Source organism: Augochlora pura, chromosome 7, assembly GCF_028453695.1.
Source record: "Augochlora pura isolate Apur16 chromosome 7, APUR_v2.2.1, whole genome shotgun sequence".
NCBI lineage: Eukaryota > Metazoa > Arthropoda > Insecta > Hymenoptera > Halictidae > Augochlora > Augochlora pura.
Window position 1 is genome coordinate 14,161,719 of NC_135778.1, and position 23,613 is coordinate 14,185,331.

Sequence of the window (23,613 nt, forward strand, 5' to 3'; positions counted from 1 at the left end):
AGTTTTGACCATCTTAATCGGTTATGCCCTTCAAGCAGTACAAAATATATAATTCCATATTTCTTATTAATAACTTTCTAATAAACAACAATGCCATATAGAACTTTTACAGTACTACTCAGAGTGACGAATTCGACAACGTACTCAAGAATCATCAGGATCAGAGGGGGTGGTACCTGTTTGTATGTAATTATTTTATTGTCCAATAATTTATCGTGGAAACATTTAAGAAAGTCGAATAAATGCAGTAAGTATCAAGGAGTGAGTTGAATAAAATTTGTAAATATCAAGAAGTAGGTTAAATCGAAGTAGTAACTATCAAGAAGTAAGTTAAATAGAAATAGTAAATATCAAGAAGTAAGTTAAATAAAAGTAGTAAATATCAAGAAGTAAGTTAAATAAAAGTAGTAAATATCAAGAAGTAAGTCCAATAAAATTTGTAAGCATCAAGAAGTAAGTTGAATCAAAGTAGCAAGTATCAGCAAGTAAATCGAATAAAATTTGTAAGGCACATCCCCCTGTCTAATCGCAAATTCAATTTCGTAGCACGGAGACTTCGACGACGGACACAGCCATGAGCGATGTTACAGATCATGCAGAATGCAGATCTGGAGCGAGAATTTGACGAAAACTGGGAGATGGGAGAGATGGTGTTGGCTCGTTTCAAACATCAATGGTTTACAGGACGCAAACGGGAATTCCAAGACGCAAGAGTGTCCCGAGGCGTCTATCCATTCCTAAAACGGAAACCACTTTATAGTGCTTCCGGTGGCTAATACAGATATCCTTCTCGGGGATGAAGCACGCCTATATTTAGATCTGGGGCATAATACTACACATTCATCGCGCGACGTTCACGGAAACACGTGTCTATAATTGTTATCTCTAGTTCCAAACGAAACATCGCTCCTACATGAAGCTAAAAAAGAGTACAGAAGAGAAAACTGGAATAACAATAACAACTAGGCTACGAGTTCTTGTGTATACAGTTGTGCCGAATATGCGAAACTAAATTAAAAATTGTAGTAACCATTCATAAAAATTTGATAAACTGTGGCACCAGTTCTATTTTACACTACGTCTTACATTCATCTTCATCGAAATCTAATTCTCAATGCAACAGTTTCGATCCAATACTTGAACCATATAATCACATCGACACGAGTTTGTTAATTACAGGACAAATTATGCGCAAAAGTGCCATTTTGTCGCGAACAGCAAAGAAAAAGAACAACCGAGAAAACGATGCTAAAGGTGGATCTCCGAAAAGATAATGTCGGTACATAATTATGAAACGTGGTCATGGTTCGCAGACTATACCTTGAGACAGCGATAACAATGCTATCATCGACCTTTCGCCGCGTTAAAGTCGTTAACGTCACACGTGTATATTCGACGATTTATTATATTATCCCATTAACTACGCGACCACATCAGGCGTCGAAAGCTCAATCAAGTTTTTATGATAATCGTACGATTTTTACATTTGATCCACGTTCTCTTGGAACTAGGACGAAAACGGCGATGTATCAGCGAAATAGAACAGACCGTTGCATTCCGATGGCGATAAGCGTATCTTGGTAATGAGCATACGTTCCTCTACCAGTGCAATAATGAGCGTCCTTCGTACTTGTTACTCGACAATTGTTTTACGAGGAACGAAACGAACCGGTTTAGCTCCAAGACACAACGGGCCCCTTATGATTTGCCCTATTTTTTCCCCTCTTGTTTAATTTACGGACGATGATGCATCTGTCGGATTGGAAAAAAAGTAATTTAGGGTTTGAAACAACAATTAAAACGCTCTCTCTCTCTCTCTCTCTCTGTTTCTATCTCGGCGTGGCAATCGTACCAACCATATACACCACGTGTTTCAATTAAACAGTGTTCGTTCAATGAAGCACTATATTTTCCATCGTCCTACGTTTCCGTACTAATTCCTTCCTTGGACTTCAGCTTTTTGTGTTTCACGTTTTTATCAGCCTTACGAAAGAATAACGGAATGAGTGAAGCGCGATAACAGAGATAATGTGTCTTGTCGGTGAAAATCAAAACAGGTAAGTGTTCACACGTCAGAGTAGAAATTTTCAAACCTCGACATAACCTCTCACATTCCTGCGAAGGTACGATTCTAAAGGTACGAGTCACTGGTACGAACAAACAAAATTTCGATAACGCAATTGCAAATTGAATTAATCTTGAACATTTAAAGACCGATCGAGTTTTGTAATCGTTGCGTGATCTATCGTAATACATTGGGAACGCTAGAGGGGCATTCACGATGCGATTGCACTAAAGAAATGTACCATGGCCAGCGGGTTTCACGAGAGACGCTCCCTTCTTTGGCAACAGTGAATTTCATTTTAATTCCTCGGCCGAAAGGTAGGACCGGCTGGCAGCTGTTGCCCGGTGAACTTGTGATCGGAATCAAGGTGGGCACGTTATGTTCTCAGGTGTCTCGGAGGGGACGTATACCTATAAAAACCCTGATAATCTTCTACGAATTATTTCCTCGGTTTCAGCTTATCAGCTTTACGCCTGTAAACCGTATTCCAAACCAAAACGCGATTATACGAGCTTCACAATATTTTATGAAAAATGGAAAGCTTATTTTTATTAAATAACATAGACAAATTTGAAAGCCTAAACACTTTTCCCTCATTTAAATTCAGTTTTATATAACTCAACTTCAGTTGTCTTTAAATAAATTCCACGAAGCTATAAACGCTTCAAAATTAATCGTCTTTCTTTTTGCTAAATCAGAATGATCTACAAGTTCTTTATCACGGTGTCTATCTAACGATCGGATAGTTAAAACAGAATTTTTACGAACGTGACCGTATCATGTTCTAACACCGTGCGTATTACTTGCCTACGAGAGATTACTCGGAGTGTCACAGAATACGTGTCACGTAAACATTTGTACGGCACGTACATCGAAATTCTCAACATGCGCATTCCTGGTTTTCAGGAGTACATACTTGGAATTGCCGCGGTGTTTCACTGTTGACACTCGATTTGTGAAAGACGGCAGAAAAAAATCAAAATAGAATAGAAACTACAATACCATACCAGGCGGACTCATCTGTATCTCTAGTTTTACGTGTATATCAAAAGACAGACTTTGTACTTTTCTACAATCTTCTCTTTAACTACTAAACCATCGCAGAGATAATATCCACCGAGACCACTCCACAAAGTAAATCTTTGATTCGTTCTCTTGCAGGCAAGAGCCACGCGGAGCAAATACAAATAAATTCTTCCATACGAGAAGTTAAATTAAAAACGAAATATTGGAAGAATTATTTTTCTCCTAGCTGAAATTCCTCTAATACTGTTTTCTATTTCGTGCGAAACGACACGAGCGTCGAACAAAATCCCACGCTCCGGTAGGTACATATATATCGCATCGATCAACCCTCGAGAGCATCTTGTGCATTCGACACGAATCCAGGTACAATGAACCACCGGGTGCGCGCATGCGCATCACCCTGACTAGGTCGAGTCCCTCGGGGGATGGTCGGTCCTCACTGGGTCACTGGGTGGCAAACGAAACGAGTCCCCGAGGAAAACGGACGAGGGGAGAACCAGGGAGGGGGAGGCGAGAAGAGGGGTTGGAGGGAAATAAGAAAACAGGTATTCGTCGTCTTACCTTCCTCTGGGCTTCTGCTGCGAAACCCGACTTAGCAGCTCTGTGGGAAGCCATCGCGCGTGTGTACCTGCGCTCGTGTTCCACCGGCAACGAAGAGAGGAACAAAACAAGAACCGAGGAAAGGAAGTTGAAAAAGTAATAATATATCGGCAAGCACGGCAGTTCGACAGCTCGCGGAAAGAATCGCCCGGTGAGAATCGCACGGTGAATGCTGTTCGACGGTTACGGGTCGACTGACGCGATCAAGAACGCTTGCCGCGCTGGAGAGAGTCCTTCGGACGCTTATTGGCCGCGGCGGCGGCGCGCGGTCCGCCGCTCGGCTTGCCGGCCCGCGGCGGCCCGAGTCGTGTGCTCAGTGCCTGCCCGGACCCGGTATCGAGTTTTCGTCTGACGCCGTGACACGTGACCTCCGTTCTCCAGTCTGGCACGAGGATGACGTCAGGCGGCGTCCGACGAATTCCCGGAGTCGGTTTCGTGCCGCCTTCGAAAAATTTCTACCCGCACCGTACAGAACTTCCGAGCAGCTCTCTGTCTGCCGGAGGTGTACGGGAACTTGAAAATCTCGGGAACACGAGGCTCTCGGAACGGATCGGGAAGAGATCTGATCGGTAGATCTATATGTATCTCGGAGACTCGAATGAATTTTGAGACTAGTTTTGTTTGGTATGATCGGTATTTCGGATTTTTTATGTTTCGAGATGTTTACCATTTGGAATGTAGAATAAGGGGTACAGTGAAAAGTAAAAATACTGCATTAAATTAGTCGTATACTATATTATTTTGTATTATTATTTTATAGTATTTTAAGCTATGTTTTTATATTTTCTGTCAGTATATTCTTCTTTATTTGTCGAAAATAGTATGCAGAATTAATTATGATCTGCATAACTCGATGAATTGTATTAACACAGAGTCTATAATACAGAGTTCTTTGGTTCTCTGTAATATTTTAAACATAGACTGTGAAATATTGTTTTATAAATATACGTTTTATTTTGTTGTATAGAACTAGAATGTAGTGTTTAATGTATGGATATATTTTCTATATATCGGTGCACTACTACCGTTGATGAACGTGATGGATAACATGCCTGTTCACAAATGAAGAGTAATAATAATAATAACAAGAACGGCAATATTCTTAATGCGTTCGGTGTCGCGTGAGTCACGTATGGGTGACACTAACTTTTTACTAGGTTGTTGAATCTCATTCTTTTGCAATATATTGAACAAATTGATAAAATAGGATTTGTAAAATACAAAATAGTTGAACTAATATATCCTAGAGGTAGAATTTTTTAGTTGTAAAATGAATCACTAAAGTTTATTAACAATGTCGATTTTCTCTGAATCTCACTTCTTTATATGTTAACTTTAATATTTTTGAACTTCATATTATTTTATTTTATGACCACTTTATTTTCCCCTTGTCATTTCATTTATTTACTATATTTGATATTTCAAATCTTAGATTACGTACCGCGTTCGCAAGACAATTCTTTGAACTATAAATTATTGGAATCTATCACAGCTTCATAGAAAAATGGATAAAATAATCACAGGTGACGCATTAACTCGTTTTCTTTACATTCGCAACCATTTTCTTTATTTCATTCGCAACCATTTTCTTTATTTCATTCACATTCGATAATTGCATAACGTAGGAAACGTGTCTTGCAAAGTTATGAATAGGTAATAGAAATGAGTAATAAACTATGTATTCTAAGCAATTATTTTGTAAAAATCAGAATGTGTCCATTGAAAAGATTAAAAACTATATACTTTTAATATACTGTTAATTATACGAACTTCCGTAGACTGTGAAAATATAAAAGTCACGGTCTAATGATCAATAATACTATTGAATATCGTGTTTAATAAAAATTTGTTGTAGGAATTCATTAAACTTATTTATAGATGCTAATGCGTTTCGATGAATGGATATCGAATGTTCGAAGTCACCATTTTTTTACAACCGACGTGTTGTTAACTTCCGCAGCCTGTGACCGTGGTTCGCATGATTTGTGTACACCGATGACGTCAACGCCGAATGTAGACTGATGAGTTCTTTGAATGGCAATTCGTTGCGTTTCGAAACTTATCAAAATCTTCGATATGATAACTTGACCAGCGTTCTGTCTCATTCGTTGCGAAATGTAATGTTTAGCTTTTGATATTGATTATTTTATACGTGTAAATTCATCAAAATTATTTATTAGATAAAACGCATACTAACTTTTATCACCGATAGCTTCAGATATTAGATACGGCGAAATTAGATACCGTTACCGAAAAATTCGTTCACGGAGATTACTTGTTGCTGGGTCACGGAATCTTCGATGTATGTATGTATTCCCTGGTAGGATCCTTTGGCCATCTCTATCTCGACCACTTTCTCGTGTCTCTCTGTTGCTTTAGGCCGCTACGACCAGAACTCGTTCTGGAAACGAAACCGACGATAGGTCGACCAAAAATTTTGTAATCGTACATTTCATTGTCTTGCCTCTCCAAAAATTATTTATAAATTCTCAATATCATATATTTTTCTTTCATTTATACTTTGTTCATTTTTTTATTTTATATACGAATTAATCTAAAAGAAAAAGTTATATTTTAGATCGAAGAAATTTTATTAAACGAGAGTTAGGAATAATAAACAGTTTTTCGATTCATAACATTTTATTTATTAATGATCATATATTACTTGTACTTACATAATATTCATATTATAAATAGTATAAAGATTATGTTAGATTCAATTTTTCACAAATACCACTTTAGATCCACAATTAAAAAAAATTGAATAACTCGAGTAAACATATTATTAATCAATGTTGAACATAATTCAGAAATTCCTCTTTTGAAAAACTTGTGAGAAAGCAACTTGAAGGATCAATTTGCGATCGACAATAAATTCGACCGCTATAAATGCTTATAAATTTATTATTGCTTATTTATTTCAATAAGTGAGCTTGCCAATGTTCTGTCATAGCTACTAAATGCCATCATGGCCCACATATTTCCGCATTAAAGCGCACCTCGGCTCGAACATCGGCTCGTTCTTGCTATATTCTTGAGGATGTTCGGTGTCCCGTGAGAAAAGCATTGCCATAACAGAAGGAACGCGCGGAATTCGCTTAATAACGAGCTCTCGCCGCTCGAGAGGAAGCACTGGTTTAAGAAAACCTATGTAAAGCAATTTGCCACTGTTTACGCTGCTCGAAGTGGGGCTACTCTCGATAAGGGCAGCGTTGAAGTTTCCGTGTAAACCACATAACTATCTGAACCGGAAATCCGTAGGACCGGATTTAATTCGAAGTGCATTGGTTTTAACGCGGGGGCAACGATTCTTCTGTTTAGTATTTTTTTTGTTATGATCGCAGCTGCAAAAGACAGTAAAGAAGGCCCGAATTTTTGGTAAGCTATTATAACTAAATTACTAATTTAGTTATTATAATTACTATTATAGTTATAGATTATAATATGTATAATAATTACAGATATTACCTTTGCACTCGAAGACATTTTAACTGTAAATCTGAAATAATTTTTCTAATTCATAGTATTTCTATTTTATGTAACAAAATGCATTTCTATGCATACAAAATTGATTCTCGTGACTCCTAACAACAATTTTACTACTTAACAATTTTTTAAATCTAAGCTTTGTTGGTATAAAAATTATCTTGGGGTGTGGTAGAATAATTTTAGTGGTCCATTAAAGTCACCACTAGAGTGCCAAGGGTTAATATAGTTATAAATTATAATATATTTAATAATTACTAATATAGTTCTAAATTATAATTATTAAGAAATTATAATAATGATATATCGTCATAAATTACCAATTTAGTCAAAATAATTAACGTTGAACTAATGTTTAATGAAACCTCTCACAACCCATCACAGGGACCGATTATAACCGACCTCCGTCAGGCTTAGTGTACACTAAAAATTTCTGCTTACGCATTTTCGTATACGTGTCACGTATCGATGACTCAATACTCGGCACTTGAAGTCTCAATGTGTATAAGCTCTGGAAACATGACTTGATCACGAAACACTTCGCTCGCATGTAATATTTAGAAGCAGCAATGATTTCATTTTACATACTAACTGTATCGTGATCGTTATTTAAGAGATTACCAAGCGTTTTATGCAACTGGATGTAAGATTCTATGTTTCGTCAGGAACGTACAACTGGCAGGGACATATTTCATACGATTTCTATGTCGGGATACCGTTATGCATTGCGGCATTCTAGAAGTATCTAGAAATAATGTCAGCAAGTTATTGCTGTTTTATATGTTACCGTATATTGTAATGATTGATAACTGTAAACGAGGTGAATATGAAGACGTAGACACTCGCTTCTGTCGAATATGTTTGTATAAAGTTTACGTTAAGTAATATTTAATAATATAGATAACCATTCAACTATAAATATCTGTAATCCGGTGATAAAATAATAAAAAGTAGAATTTCGTTAAAAAATGAAAAGTTATAATTTATTTAGATATTATAACGTGTTAAATATAAACATTTTAGATTAATTACATTACTTTTTATTGAAAGTATCGTAGAGTCTAAATTTAAAATCTTCAAAATTAAATAAATAGAAAGCGATAAATATAGGAAATGAGAATTCTAAAAATGCATCGGCAATTTCAGTGTAATAAAGTTCACATTGCAAAGGAGAGGAAAAATATAGTTTACTATTTTTAGTTTGGGCTTCGAGTGACAAGGAATTGCAATGGAGAGTATATCCTTATACGATTGGTCCCGAGGACACGGTCCGGTAAAAAATTCAAATCTCACCTGGGCGTTACGCCACTGTGTGGGACGATGCACAGTCCAGTCGAGCAATGCACCAAGGTCGAGGCCACGTATACTCGAGAGAGTGCATCTTGCTCGTGTACGCGTACGGCCAACACGCTATTCGCCGCACGCAAACCAGTGTTAAGTGCAAAGACCTCCCCTTGCGTGTTTCAGAAATGCTCGCTAATTTGATGATCCCGATTCACTCTTACTATTATACATATTTTCCACTTTCATAAATACCGAGCAGCATTCTGAGCGGCGATCGTTTCAATCAAATTGTCGAATTTCGATTTTTTTTTTTAAATACGAGTTTCACCCTTTACGATCTGAAGCGATCTCGATTTTTCATACCAGAACGTATATCAATATTTTGTATTCAATTTCAGTACATTTAACTATAGTACCTCAAACGAATTGATTCTTTATTGCATTTTTTTAAGTATAGTATATGCATGTCTCCAAGAGGACTTTTATAAATTATATTTTAAGGCGAAGAAAATTAATCAAACTGCGTGGTATTATACGAAACTAAAAGCAAAATATTTTAAATTGTTTGGAAAAAGGCGAGAATAAAACTATTCATATATATTATTCAATGAAAAGTTATATTCCATTATTAGCAAATAAAATAATGAAATATATGTTTGTTGTAGAGTAGTTGCGGTTTTGTATTTTACACATATGATTATAATTACAGATTTGATTATGATAAATAAAAAAAACTAAGGACATACAAGAATTCAATTTGATATTGAATAAAAAATTATGTAATGAGATGAAGGATATTTTTGAGAATGAAATAAATATTTTTCCAAATATTGAAATCAAGGTTTCCATTATTTCCAGCTGACAATAAATATTTAAAAACTAGACGACAATTTTAATTGCGTTAAAAATATTAGATACTTTCGTACTTTTAATTTGTGATGTATTCGTGCGTACTCTTATCGAGCTCATTTAGCTTCTTTTGCTTCTGTTTCAAATTTCGCCGAATAAGCACAAACTTTGGAGGAATGTTCTGTGCTTTGATATAAAAAGTTGACGACATCAGCCGAATATAATACATTCGAATAATTTTTAATCGCTCGCTCGGATTCTCTCAAGCATTGTTTTCCGTTTCAATTATGATTCATCAGGTATGCCTTTTTTCAAGCAATTACATTGATAAGATACGCTTTCTAAGGGAGTATCGACATCGAATCTTTCACGGCACTGTTTCATGCATGCCAGGTGCAATCACGCTTGACCACTCGATCCTTTCTTGCTCGTCGATTCACTTACGATTTCCATCGAAGGATGATTAAAACCGGATCGAATTAAAACCGGTCAAGGTGACGTCCTTGCAACCTAGATGGTCTTCAGGTCGAAGAATTCGGTTCAGCGAGAGCTAATTGATCAATCTACTTCATTTAAATCATTTTTTGCGTATTTCTTTATTAAATTGACGTGATCACTTATTGCAAAGATAGTTTCTAAATATAGTACATTAGTAATATTATTATACGCACATGTAGAGCCATTTAAACATAATAAAATTCTGAACACAAATGTATCTCAAATAAATAACTGTATTTCTCGTTTCTTGAGTTGTTTCGAAATCTATTTAGGTTTTATGTTCTTATTTCGTCTAATAATAAGAGAAACAATGGACACAGTGGGAATTATTTTCTAGACAACTTTATTACATATCAGAATACAGCCTACAGTTTGTAAATTAGATACTTATCGATATACTCTTAAATATAAGTAACATCCGGCAGGCTTAAATAAGAGACATTGCCATCTAAAGTCCATTAAAAAATATGAAAAAACGATTGCAACCGGATAAAATATAAATCTGAAGAGTCGTAATGCACATTGCTTTGCTTCTTGTTTTCATTTATTATCGATTACAAAAAAGTCCCCAGTGTGTCGGTGTGGTTATGTATATGTATCATATGTATAATGTAATATGTATATGTTATATGCATGATCCGCGCGAGCGCGTGTAACGATATGTACTGTGTTCCACGTATATGTGCGTGTCCGATGGAAAATTCAAGATTTCCGTTTAGCGCTTGTCACGGAAAGATACCAGACGAACCGACGTGCAAGCGACTTGTTTTAATATGGATTTCCTTTCGCGTGTTTCCCACGTTTTTCCCCGATTTTCCTCCGCGTGTGCCGTTCTAAATACAGAACATGTACATCGTGTTTCTGTTAGAATGTCAAGGAAGAGCCCGTGGCAGTGAACAGAATGGGTATGTAAATGTAACCTACGATCTATAATAGATTATGTGATTTGATACATTGCTTTTGCATGCATTCTTAATGATACTTTTTTTAATCCTTTCATGATAATTCATTTTATAATCATTATATTCATCTTCGTTAATTTTTATCATCGTCCTTTGTCATATAGATTAACTAGCAAGCATTTAACAACTGACGCCTTAAATTTCTTCCCCCAAACCCTTTTTATCTCTCGTTCTTCGTACGATTAGTCTCAATGATATGACGTGTCAATATGTAGTAAAGTTACTCTCAGGGGCCCGCCAAAGCCAAACCATAAATTGTCTTATTAATATAATTTAGCTATACAACGGTGTATATCAAAACTTATAAAATACCCAAAACCACTATGACGGCGCCCCTGACCCTGCATTTGCGCGATATATCGTCTCTCTGATATGCGTTTAGAGCCAGACTTCTTATTGGTCACTGATGATAAAAGATTCAAAGTTCGTCGATTTCTCATCTTTCTACGATCAATCTAATTTTCTTCGTGTCTTCGTCGATGTCGCTCCAACATCTTCAATGGTCCGAGACCATGGATCTTTTTGTAATCGTTACTTAAAAGCCGGCGGAGGCGCCCTTTGCCCGTTCGTTTTTGTCGTATCGTCGCTGGTCATCGCCGTCACCAATTCGCCGACAGCCTTTCCTAAGTCTCCTAAAAAAAATAATAAACATGGTTCTTTTCCTAGAATAACTCAGTGGGCTCTTATTATTTGGCAAAAATCAATTCTTATTGTCAAACAAATTTTCTCAAATTTTCTAGACAACTGAATAAGGAACCAGTCTCTCAGTAAAAGTAAGTTACAAGGAACCTTTTCTTATTTCGTTTTTTGGAAACATTATTTGGGTCCAAAATTTGGTTACATTTTCTATAAGTAATTACAGGTAATCACCATCTTCACATGCACACATACACGAGTAACAAGAAAAATGATCGATCCACCTCTATGAGATTAAGGTTCGACTGTTGCAAAAGAAATATCGTTCTTCTACTACATTAAAAATTAAAAATTTTTCAAAATCTTGATATAATTTTGAAATTAAATCGTTCAAATCAGTGACCTTGAATATAGAATCATTTTTAAAATAACGCTTTGGAAATAATGGAGAATAAAAATCGTTGTTTCTCAATATCAAGTACGTTCATGTTAAAGTCATAGAAACGACATTTCGTTACAGCAATCGAAAATATGTACAGTGGCAGTAAGCGATGGTTAAAGAATTATGTCGTGATTCGAGTATGCACAGTGCATGATCGTGTACGACCGAGCATCATGAAAATGGTATTGGAATAGCGATATTAACATGTATATTCGACAATTTAAGAAGATGGAATATGTGATTATGTGTTCGCACGAATCGTAGATTCAGCAGGAAAAGAAGCGTTGAGAGTCTCACCTTACATCCATCCTGTGGCGTGAAAAAATAGGAAAGCATTGTCATTGTTAAGCAGAATCGAATCGTGCACAGAAAATGTTCGAGATGAAGAAGTTCGCTTAAGGCAACATAAATATGATTTAAATTAAATAGTACGCCAAGGAGGAACGAACCTGCCATGTGTAAGAGATTACCCACGTTATGGGCAACGCTGTGAGAATGCGGTGGCGGTGGTGGCCTCTCTAAACTGCTTACTCTTCCCTCGTTCGAGCCTCCACCACCTACGCCCATATACCCATACCGATAAGCTTATGGTAACGTCTTTGTTAATATGCGTTAATATGCGTCCAACTTTGTTAATTAGTTGAGTGCTAATTGGTGTACTATTGACACAATTATTTTCATAATTCAACTAAATAAAGCCGCATTAAAATTTTGCATCCTTTTGTAAGTGAGAAACTACTGAACTATGAGAGTCCCATTTATTTTCATCCAGTACGTGTGTTTTTCATATTTCGACCAAAATATGAAAATATAATTTTTAGAAAACATTTTAGAAATATCAGTCCTATTATAAAAATTGCGATTAACTAAAATACGATTAATTGAAACACGATATAAATTACATCCAAATTATAAACACCATACTATCAAAACTGGTACCATGAAATCTACTATATCAGATATAATTATTTATTACGTACTAAAAAGCCATTATCTTTGTAAAGATGAATGATTTTTCATCCAATCACATCATCCCATTGCCTGTCTTATTGTTATACAAGGTGAAATCGATTTATAATATTTTAGGTGGTAAAAAATATCTAAATACCATCACATTTCATTGTACACATGTCTGAAGCCATAAGGGTCGAGAACACACATACTTCATACGTAAAATATTCTTGCTAAGTCAGTGATCATTACGTAGGAACAAAAATTACCTGGAGAATCATGGTAATGGCCATTCATCTTCGCCGGAGAATCAGTAGCCAGCTGCGAAGCAGTTACGCTTCGTGTCTGCAAAGTGCCTGTTTTCGATGGTGACGAGGCATTCGGCTGTAAAAATGGAACGTCGTCATGAAATCTGTCGTATAACGGAAATTCTAGCGAGACGAGATACCCGACTGACCTCGTCCAAGAGCTGTCTGAGTCTTTGCAACTGCGCCTCAAGTTGCCTGTTATGATCCTCGAGTATCTGCATGCGCGCCTCCAATCTGCCTTTATGTTGTCTCAATAATTTCGCTTCAGCGATCATGTCGCAGTCGGGTTGCCGATTGCCGTGGCCGTCTTCGGGCGTGGAGCCCGGTGTCTGCTTCGAGCGCAGTCGTTCGTACTCGGCCTGAAGCGTCGCATTCTCCTCCTCGAGCTCGCGGATCATTGCCTCGAGCTCCTCCCTTTGCTCGGCGTCGATGGCGGCCATGACTTGAACGGGGCTCCTCGGCACGTTCACGTTATCGCCACCGTTCAAGCTCTGACAATAATGTGCGATCAGCTGGTGCTCGTCATCGCTGTCCGGCGTGGAGTTGCTTCTGGTGCGCGACAGCTCGACCTCCGCGAGCCGGGAGGCGTACATTTCCAATCGAGAATGCATGTCCTGGCTGAGGGAGCTATGCTGAGGAGACGGAGCCGGGCTTTCCAATGCATCCCCCTCGAGCACAGTCTGCACTGGCAAATAACCAACCCGCGGATGTTTCTTGAAGTATCTCTTCGACTTGAATTTGTTCCGAAGTGCCCTTGTGAAGTCGCGCACGTCCTCTCCAGATGTAGTCTGCGCCCAATAAATAAACAGATATTATTGCACCGAGTCATGGCCACTGACGTCTCGGCCTATACACAACCTATATATAGAAAATACGATATGGCACAGCACTCGGCAAAATAAGCACTAGAATTTAGACTTTCATGCAACGTTGACCTTCGCTTTTTATATTTCTATGTGACGAATAAGGTAAACGTGCGAGTACTCTGCAACGTGACCATAATGATTACGTAAAATGCTATTAGTTGCTGAGAGATGGAACTCTTCAGTAATTAACAATATAGAACAGGGCTTCTTAAACTATGGGTCGCGACCCCAAATGGGGTCGCGTAGCAAAATTCTGCGGACGCGAGAGATTTTAATGTCAAATATAATTAAATATAATTAAATCTAAAACTATATATTTTCATATGTATATTGTTACCTAATAAATAAATCATCAAAAAATATTAATTTATTTTTTTTTTATATTTGTATGGGGTCGTCAAGAAACTCGCAATCATAAATGGGGTCGTGAATGACAAAAGTTTAAGAAGCCCTGATATAGAATAATGGAGTCAGTTACTGTGGAGTGACCAATTGTTGTGCCCTTGGTTTATTTTTGGACATAATTCATCTTATATTTATAGAACAAGCGTAATTTTTTTCTTCTTTCAAAGCAGAACTCATTATTTTAATTGTTTAGTGTAGGATATTAACATATATTTTATAAGTGTGCATTGTATAAATAACACAAACCTTCTTAAAAGTTATTACCTATATTTGTAGAGGTTTCGTTACACAATATACGAGACTCGACTTTTTTCGTATATATGTATACATATAATCAGTGCAAAACATCCCTTCTAATGGATGATTCTATATTGTATTTTATTAAATATTGAGTCAAAGTGCGACGTGTGGTGTAGTAAAACATTAGACATACTAGTTAGTTATATATTAGAAGAAATAATTGACTTTAGACTATTTTTATTGTGACAATAGTGTTTTGCTTATTTTTCAGTGCATGTACCATATTCCAAACTATTAACAAAAATAATACTAAAAATATTGTCCATTTCTTATTTTTCTCTGTATTAAACAGTTAATAATTATATAGTAACGAACAATATCGCGAGGAACAAATAAAAATGGCGGATTGTTTAGGCAAGAAATCATTCCAGTATTTTTAAAAAAGGAATAAATAACAATACAACTGCTTATAAAGCAAAAAGAGTTTTACAATTTGGCTTGTACTAATTAAATTAAGACTTAGTTTTACTATTCTAATATCTGAATATATATATTAAAACTGTTACATATATTACTTCCCCTACAGTAAAAATACAGGATATCCAGCAGTATCAACATAACTCTTCGGTTATTGATACATGTACCTACCGCAGTGCAGTATTCTTGCATCGGATGGGTCAGTTTATGATTCTTTGCCTTGCGGCCTGAGAAGAAGCAGTTCTGGCACATATCGAAGTTGAAGCATTTCAAGCAGCGATATCTGAAATGTTTATACGTTCGTATACATTATGGCGCATATATGCTGGCATAGACTGCCGCGTGATTTCGGTGTACGTTAACTGCGATAAATTGTAGATTCGGTCTCACCTGAACCCGGTTATGGGATACTCTTTGCATATGTTACATTTCGCTTGATGCTTGGCGCTCTCCGCCGCGGAGAGTCGATGAAGCACAGGCAACCAGACCATGCTTTGCGGCTCCTGCTGCAGCCAGCTCAAAAAGTGCACCGCCTCTATTTCATTTTTATCTTTTCCAGCCTTCTCGAAACAGCTACGAACGCTGGGCTCGATGTTTGATCCACCAAACGCGGCCACTTCTCCTAACTGCCTCGGTACTTGAATGCAGTCGTGCAACAGTAAACCTAGTTTCCGTTGATCCACCAATCTGTTCGGATCAGCGATCAGTCGGAACAGATCTGAAACGGTTGGAATCTCGTTATCCGTGTCCTGTATTGTACCGGTGGCCGGGTTTAGGGAAAAGTGTGGTGTCGGTGTAACTTACATCTATATTTCTCTTCCAAGTGGCCCTTGCACAACAACACCAAGCCCACTTTGAACGAGAGCACGCGAATCTGACCGGTTCGTTGACTGGAAAATAGAAATCAATCAGTGAACATTGTATACAGTTACGTTTGTCCTTACAATAGAATTTCAGGGATTATAGGTTGAACTGCTTGGATTATTTGACGAACAATGACAACCGATCGCACTCACCTATCATACACGTTGAGGAGCCAATTAATGGCCAAATCGATGCACAACGGCACAGACACCTGTGTCGGATTGTCGGTCGTTATCACTTCGTACAAGGACGTCAGGACTGTCACCATGTCCGGTATGTCGATTAGCTTGTCGTTTTGCGCTCGGAGCCCGTGCGAATCGAACTGTTCCAATGCGGTGGAGAGGCTCAACATATCCACTGGAAAGGATAATTGAACGGTGATCATATTGCTTTGCGTGTCTAAACATTTTCTGATCCGTAATTGTATTGTACAGTACACGGAACAGTATTCAGACTAACTAAAAGGAAATCTATGTTCCGAACAGCATATTTGAGGTTAGATAAAATCAACGGCTATTGACGTAAAAGAAAATATTAGACTATACTAAATATTAGACTAATATAAACTATTGTATACCTTTTAATAACTCATATCAAATTAGAATTTACTTTTGAAAGAAGTGAAAACGGAACATCTTCTAAAAACTCAAAATAATTATTAAATATATAAAATTAGTTGTACTCAAAAATGTTTAAAGATTTTTGTACAACATCTACATGTATGACTTTACTATAGCTTCCCAAATTTATTTTATCGTTGAAAAGATTTTTACTTTATTTAATTATTTTTCAGCTGACTGTATTTTAAAAATGCGATACAAAGGCGTCACGAATGCAGTAACCAAATGATTAAGCGCCACTATCTTTTGGAGCAAAATAGCACGCGGAAGATGAGATGCATTGACAAGGCTGCGGTGCTCGTTGCAGCAGGAGATGATTAATCGAGAAAATTGTGGCGATTAATGAACGCGCCTGGAGCATGCTAATCTGTACCACACGAGTCAGCCAGAGATATACAAGCTATAGAAGATTGCAAGCCGGCGAAATACTCACGGCACAAACGCTTCTGAACGGTGCGCAGCTTCATCGCGGTCCTGTACGCGGAGAATCGTACTTCGTTCAGGTCCGCTAGAGAAGACATCAGCTCTATCATCTTCGGATGATCCCAATGGGTGGTCTCCGACTGATGGCTGGAAAACGTATCAGGATTAGGAAATGAGTCCGACCACTTAGCGGGGAAGCGAAGGATTACGAAATTAATGAAATTTGGTGGCGGTAAGGATCCCCGCGGATAGAAGTTCGCCAAGTCGAGCCCGTCCAGAACTTTGTTTAATCTTTACGAAATCCAAGCGATTCTTGGCTCGGGCCGCATTTTAAGTATTTATCTACGGATTGGGAAACTCGAACATTTGAAATCCCGAGAAACTCTTCAACTAGCAAGGCGTGGTTAGACGAAGTGATCTATCCAACATATTTTTATAATTCAATCTGCCGTGTCTGAACTTGTTACTTTTCAAACTATTTTATTTTCTACGGCATATTTTAATCTTCTAGTAAACACAAATCATCTCTGAGCGGACGTGCTTTTGAGATTTTAACCCCTTGCACTATTACGTATTTCAGAGCTACTTTGTTTACGACTGTTTCGTTTTTAATTATTTCCTTGATGTAATGAGATGATTCTTGCGGATACAAATTTTGTTTCGATTTAGTAGAAGTGATTGGCAGCTACATTTATCGAATCTTGCGCAAAACGTTCCTCACGAGTTTGACTCGTTATTATAGTGCAGGGATTAAGAACTTGGCTGTTTGCACAGCTTCACTATGTATTTACTTTGATCGTGTGTCTGTTCTACGATGCATTCATTGATCTATAATCAAATGGAATTTTTTTTATATTTATATTAAATTACATCTACAACTAGCTTCATTGAGCTAACCAGCAAATTCGATGAATTAATTATATGGCTTGCCGCTAAAATTATTTGTGCTATTGGCATTTAAAATTTGTTTTTGTTAAATATTGTCAAAGTTCCAATCGCATTGGAATGAATGAAAGAACCAACAATAGAACAAGACATCTTTGTAACATTGTAACTTGAGAGTAACTTCGAGCGGAAGAGTAAATTTTGTTCGAATTCGATCCTCGATTCGAATTCAGTATTTCCATCGTCGAATCGCGCGTTCTCTCGCGAACGTTAAATTTTCGGTTTCTCCGAAGCTCCGGCAAACTTGCTGTTGTCTCAAATCACAACTGTCTCATCAATTATTCGTTTGCTTGCGTTAAGATCGCGCCGGCACGGGATTGGAACGGAGAGGTGGAATTCGGTCGTCAGTTTAAGGTGACTGGCTGCAGAGCAAGGAAGATCGATTACTTGATATAGTAAGGCACTTTGGCGGGTGTGAGGGCTCTCTCCCATGGTGGTTCCACGCTGCTAGCGAGGAAAGCCTGGCTACCCGGAGTGCTGCCATCCTTTCCAAATCCGCTTAGCAACTTGTAACGCTCGTCAACCGCCACTTGCAGCACCTTCCACCTGCGAAAACACGTGAAAAAGTTACCGTCTCGTGATTTTCCATTCGAACGCAGCCGGGAAAAACCGAGAAGTAAGGGACTTCTAGGTAAGTACGCCACGGTGTACGATATATGCAGTTTTTAGTAAACAGAAATAACACAGTTAAAGGAATATCATTGTCAACGAAAAGTGGCAAGTTTTACTTTTTCTGTTATTAATGCAGTAATCCTTGCACTATGCTCAGAATATTTTGACATTACAAGATTCCTGAATGATAATGTATCAAATTTAATACGTAGCTACGTTTTTACATTTTACTAATTTACATTTATCGTTTTTAATTTTTAAAGTATATCTTGAAACGAAACTAATGCCTTTGTCGACGCGGTCGCACGAAAATAAGAGATTATAAAATCCACTACTTAGTAGTTAGATCTTAAGTACAGTTTTCAAAAAAACAACTTTTGAAGCAAAGTGCAAAATTCAAAAGCGGTTTGTGCGTTAACAATAAATGTTACGCAGCTATTTCCTATGTTAAATTATTCTAAACATTTTTCAAACGAAGTTGTGTAATTTCTTTACTGTTCTAATTCATATTCATGATGACAAAATGAAAGCCTATTAATAAAGTCCTTTTTTATGCAAACAATTTTTATTTTGGGCGAAAAATCTGCTGCTTAATTATTACAAATATAAAATTCAGCCACATTAACAGTCTTTAACTCTTTGCAATGGGAACCATTTTAACTGGAAATCCAAAATATTTTTCCAGACTATAGTATTTCCATTTGCTACAACCTGGTTTATCTTATACATTATGGAATTGAATTTTGCGACTCGTGCAACAGTTAACAGCTCCCAATAATTTTTTGAATGTAAGTAAATTTGATAAAAATTATTTTGAAACGTGGTATGATAATTTTTAGTGGTGCCTTAGAGTCGCCATTCAACCGTAAAGGGTTAAATCTTGCCTTTGACATTCTTTCGAAAATTTTGACTACTTTCCAAATGCATCGGAATTTTTTAGTCTTCAAGAGAGGCGCAACGCGCGTTATAGCAAGGCTTAGCAAACATTAACCAAATAAATCTTCATTTAGTTCTCGTTTATGCGTGGAACACCAACGGCCAAACTATCCGCAGTTACCGGTTTCCGTGGCGCGACAACGACAACGCGGTAACTGGAGGAATTTACTGGAAGCCGGAGTATACCTGGTGTTGAGATCTTCGAGTTTCGCCAGCAAAGCATGAGAAACGATGACGCTACTCGAGGCAAAGACGCTGGCCTGGTCGTTCGCGTCCTCGATGTTCCTCTGAATGGGCACCAGCCGTTCGCCGAATTTCTGCAATTGCTCCAGCAATTCCGTCGCCTCGTTCGCATCGCTCGGATTTTGCCAGCCGCTCTGGATCGCCTCGGCTCCGGCCATCCGCGACGACAGATCCTCGAGCAACTTTTGGAAGACACATATTTTCTGCAAACAAAACGACCACCGTACAATTCATCGATTCTCTCATTAATCTCTTTCTTAGAGAATTGTTAATTATATATCTATTAATTTGAAAAAGAATGAGGCCCCATTTATATGAATTAGACGGATAAGTCAACCAAAATTTATATTTTATATAATGTGGGTGATTCTTTCAAAGGCATTCTTTCTGCAAACAAAACGAGCACCGTACAAATCATTGTTACTCTAAATAATCTCTTCGTCAGAGAATTTTTAATTATATCTATTAACCCTTTGCACTCGAAGTCATTTTAACTGTATATCTGAAATAATCTTTCTGTCTCATAGTATTTCTATTTTATTTAACAAAATGCACTATTATGCATACGAAATCGATTCTTGCGACTTATACTAACAATTCCATTATTCAACAATCTTTCAAATATAAACTTTATCGGTATAATAATTATCTTTGGACACGACAGAACAATTTTAGTGGTGCCCCAAACTCGCCAATCGAGCAGCAAAGGGTTAACACTTTGAATGCTACAGCAGCAATCTCAACAATATTACGAAACTAAAATATATTATTTAATTGTAGAACAACGGCTTGAGATCCCAAAGGATTAATAAAGTTTTCGTTTTATGATAAAGTTGCTCATATTGCTCTTCACGTGACTCGGTTTTAGTAACGGATTTTGTCCGGCGGAGTTCGTTTAAGAAACTTCGTAACGCTGTAATTAACAAGAACCTATTAAAATTTCTGAAAACTTGTATTCAGGTGATAAAAACTTCGCCAGTTTTTAAACACCGATGAGTAAGTACCAGTATTTAAAAGTTTATCAACACCCGAAGAAGACAGAGAAGCGTTTAACGTCTCGAACGTAATGCATGCGATAACTTATTTTCCGTCGCGCACGCTGTGAAAATGTATATCGCTTTATATTTCACGCTGAAGTGTTTACATTTCGTAAATTACACGGGGGCTATGGGAATAATTAATTTATGGATGACAAAAAGGATACGTAATTAAGAGGGTCGTTGTAAAGGAGAAACAAAAAGAGTTAAAAAAAGAAGTAAAGAAACACGGAACTACTGGTCGCTACAGGTGCGACTACAAGAAAAAAGGACGCTCGCGGAAAGTTAGACCTCGTTAAAACGTACGACTTTTCCTTCGATGCTCTCCTCGCGAACAGGTTATTAACCGCTACTTGGTCGAATGAATAGCTTTGTACGCAGATTCGTTCATAATTTTATGCATTTGGTTTAGAAGTTACATCGTGTCTATCGTAATCGCGATAACGACTGGAAGTTGAAGTTTGTTCAAGAAAGTTCTTACGTACACGTGTCATTATCAATTTGTATCAACTTTGTCTCTGCTCGCTGACCAATAAACGGTACGGCATAATTTTTCAGAAATTTATTTTACAAAATTAACACTAGACTTACCGCCAACTTAAGTATACCAACAACGATTATTGATTACTTGTTATTAGTAATTACTGTCATACAATTTTTCTGACATTTATCTAGTACGATGCAATTATATAATTCATTTATCATAAATGTTAGGTACTACAACGTAACCAATTGAAAATAATCATGTTTTGTCCACGCAGTATTACTCTCATGTTCACAAGCTTACGATTCGTGTAATTATTAAATTCAAGTTTCATATTATTAACCCTTTGCACTCGAAGCTATTTTAACTGTGAATGTGAAACAATTTCAATGGCTCATAGTATTTCTATAGTATGCAATAAAGCGCACTTTTCTGCGTACTCAACAATTTTTTAAATCTAAACTTTACTGTTATAAAAATTAATTTGAAACCTAATAGAATAATTTTAGTGATGTCTCAGAGTCACTATTCGAGTGCAAAGGGTTAAATCTAAATTTCTAAAATTTTTAATTTATAGAAATGTCTACAGATATTTTCTGACGACCAATTTTATATCTACAAATATTAATAATCATACTCTTACTTTCTAGAAAAGAAAATCTACGCTATCATAATTTCAGTCTAGCAATAATAAAACAATGTTTACGTATAAAATGAATCTATCGTGCTTCTGTTCCCGTGGTTCGCACCGAAAATAGAGCGCTCGCCCGCAAACGATCCGGACGAGCGTTTCTACGAGAACGACGGGCCGCGTTTGCGGGCCGAAAAGAAAGTTACAAGCGTAATTGTCGGAGCAGAAGTTTATGGTCACGAAAACCACGTTTATGGTTTACCGGGTTTCGCGCGGTCATACGTATGCGGGTCAGCCGTGAATAATCGTTGCCGTTAAAATTCAGTGGAAATTGCGGGCAAGTCGCGCGGCGCCGAACCCGTGTACATCTCGAAAAAAACTTTCGTTTCTTCTGAAACTGGGAGAATTTGATTCTCAAAATCTATATGAAAACACGAAATAACATGGAAAATGTTCATTCGTCAAGGTTTGTTCATTCACCGTTTATTCATTCTTATATCCTGTATAGGTTCGCATGATAAAGCTACAATTGCTAAACATTAGGTTACAGGTAAATTCTACCCTTCTATAACATACTTTTGGACGGAAAAACAGCAAAGACGCGTGGCACTCAAACGGTTGAACAGTAAAAGGGTAACGCTACGGGTTAACAGACAGGAAGACGACGCGTTCCTATTTTTTTTCTACTGCAATAAATTACGTTTAACGATGAAACGGTGGAACGGATTGCGTCGTGAACTCGCGGGACAAAAGAGGGCGCAACAATAACCCTTAAACAACATCTAACATCCCTTTTCAGCCGGGTCTGACGAACCGAAAGCATCCACAGTCGGCTCTCTCTCCATTCATTCGATTACCGTCCATTCAAGCGTTCCGTCCTTCCATTGGCCGTTTCTCGTCACCACCTTTTCGCAGTCTAACCTAACCCCGGGCCGAAGCGAGAACGGCGGCGGTTGCGACGAAAGGGGCGAACAAACCACCGCCAGAAAAGAAAATCGTTCGCATGGCACGGACGCTTTCCCGAGGCACTTCGAAATTTTCCTCGTGATGGGAAGTAAAATTGGGGTGTAAATTACTACGGCCAAAATAACGTATTAAAGGGTTGCGAGCGCCACGGCTGTTCCGTTGAAACATCGACCGTGTCGCGTTCTCTCTTTCGCTTCCTGGAGCACTTTGAAATTTTTATCTGAAATTTTTGGAGAAGAACGCTTCTGCAGATTTTGCAAATTAATCCTTCTGTAGATCACATTTACCTTACCGCATTCTAAATTAACTCCTGTGCGGATGTTAGTTACCTTGTTAGTAGTTTAATTTAACTACTTTTCCGAGCAAAAATTCATCCCAACAGTCATGCAGTTATCTATCGTTGAATTTTTTAATTTCAAATCATTTTATCACAAGTAAGCGAATGTTATCTGCAAAAAGACGAATTTCGCCCACTTCCCATATTGTAATAATAACTTGGACATTCTCTAATGCGTAACAGTACCAGTGTAAGTGAATGATCTCGGATAAGTAAAAGGTTCTTACAATAATTGTCTTCCTAAATCGACAGAATCTCTGCGAGATTCATCAAAGAATAAATGAAATAGACGAAGAATGAAACAGACAGAAAGAACAACGAAGGAACTGTGAAAGGGAGAATGAAGAGAGGGACGGCTGAAGAAATGAAAGGAAGAACAGGCAGAAATGGAGAACGGGAAATGCGAGAACGGGGGACGGA

At 37.5% G+C, this 23,613-nt stretch overlaps 2 protein-coding genes and 1 long non-coding RNA gene across 8 annotated transcripts in view; 1 reads left to right on the plus strand and 2 right to left on the minus strand.

Moving 5' to 3' along the window:
• Chd64 (transgelin calponin-3) overlaps positions 1-4,001 on the minus strand; it is a 15,261-nt gene extending 11,260 nt beyond the window's left edge. The window contains exon 1 of the mRNA XM_078186316.1: positions 3,653-4,001. Within this exon, the coding sequence (XP_078042442.1) occupies positions 3,653-3,706 (54 nt within the window). The 5' untranslated portion in view covers positions 3,707-4,001. The remainder of the gene's footprint in view (positions 1-3,652) is intronic.
• Positions 4,002-10,140: 6,139 nt separating this feature from the next.
• Positions 10,141-23,613, minus strand: part of LOC144473563 (dystrophin, isoforms A/C/F/G/H) — an 856,126-nt gene continuing 842,653 nt past the window's right edge. For 5 of the 6 annotated variants that reach the window (XM_078187528.1, XM_078187532.1, XM_078187527.1 and 2 more), the window contains 11 exons: positions 19,682-19,941; positions 18,335-18,493; positions 17,013-17,149; positions 16,112-16,316; positions 15,900-15,985; positions 15,486-15,813; positions 15,267-15,378; positions 13,257-13,895; positions 13,069-13,183; positions 12,298-12,405; positions 10,141-11,402 (listed from right to left, as the gene is read on the minus strand). In XM_078187528.1, coding sequence (XP_078043654.1) covers positions 11,302-11,402; positions 12,298-12,405; positions 13,069-13,183; positions 13,257-13,895; positions 15,267-15,378; positions 15,486-15,813; positions 15,900-15,985; positions 16,112-16,316; positions 17,013-17,149; positions 18,335-18,493; positions 19,682-19,941 — 2,250 coding nt within the window. In that variant the 3' untranslated portion in view covers positions 10,141-11,301. The remainder of the gene's footprint in view (positions 11,403-12,297; positions 12,406-13,068; positions 13,184-13,256; positions 13,896-15,266; positions 15,379-15,485; positions 15,814-15,899; positions 15,986-16,111; positions 16,317-17,012; positions 17,150-18,334; positions 18,494-19,681; positions 19,942-23,613) is intronic. The other variant, XM_078187530.1, reaches the window with a different exon arrangement.
• Positions 16,232-19,786, plus strand: LOC144473564 (uncharacterized). Its single transcript, XR_013494609.1, has 5 exons — positions 16,232-16,336; positions 16,753-17,234; positions 18,248-18,578; positions 19,245-19,347; positions 19,570-19,786. It is a non-coding gene; the product is annotated as an uncharacterized LOC144473564 (long non-coding RNA).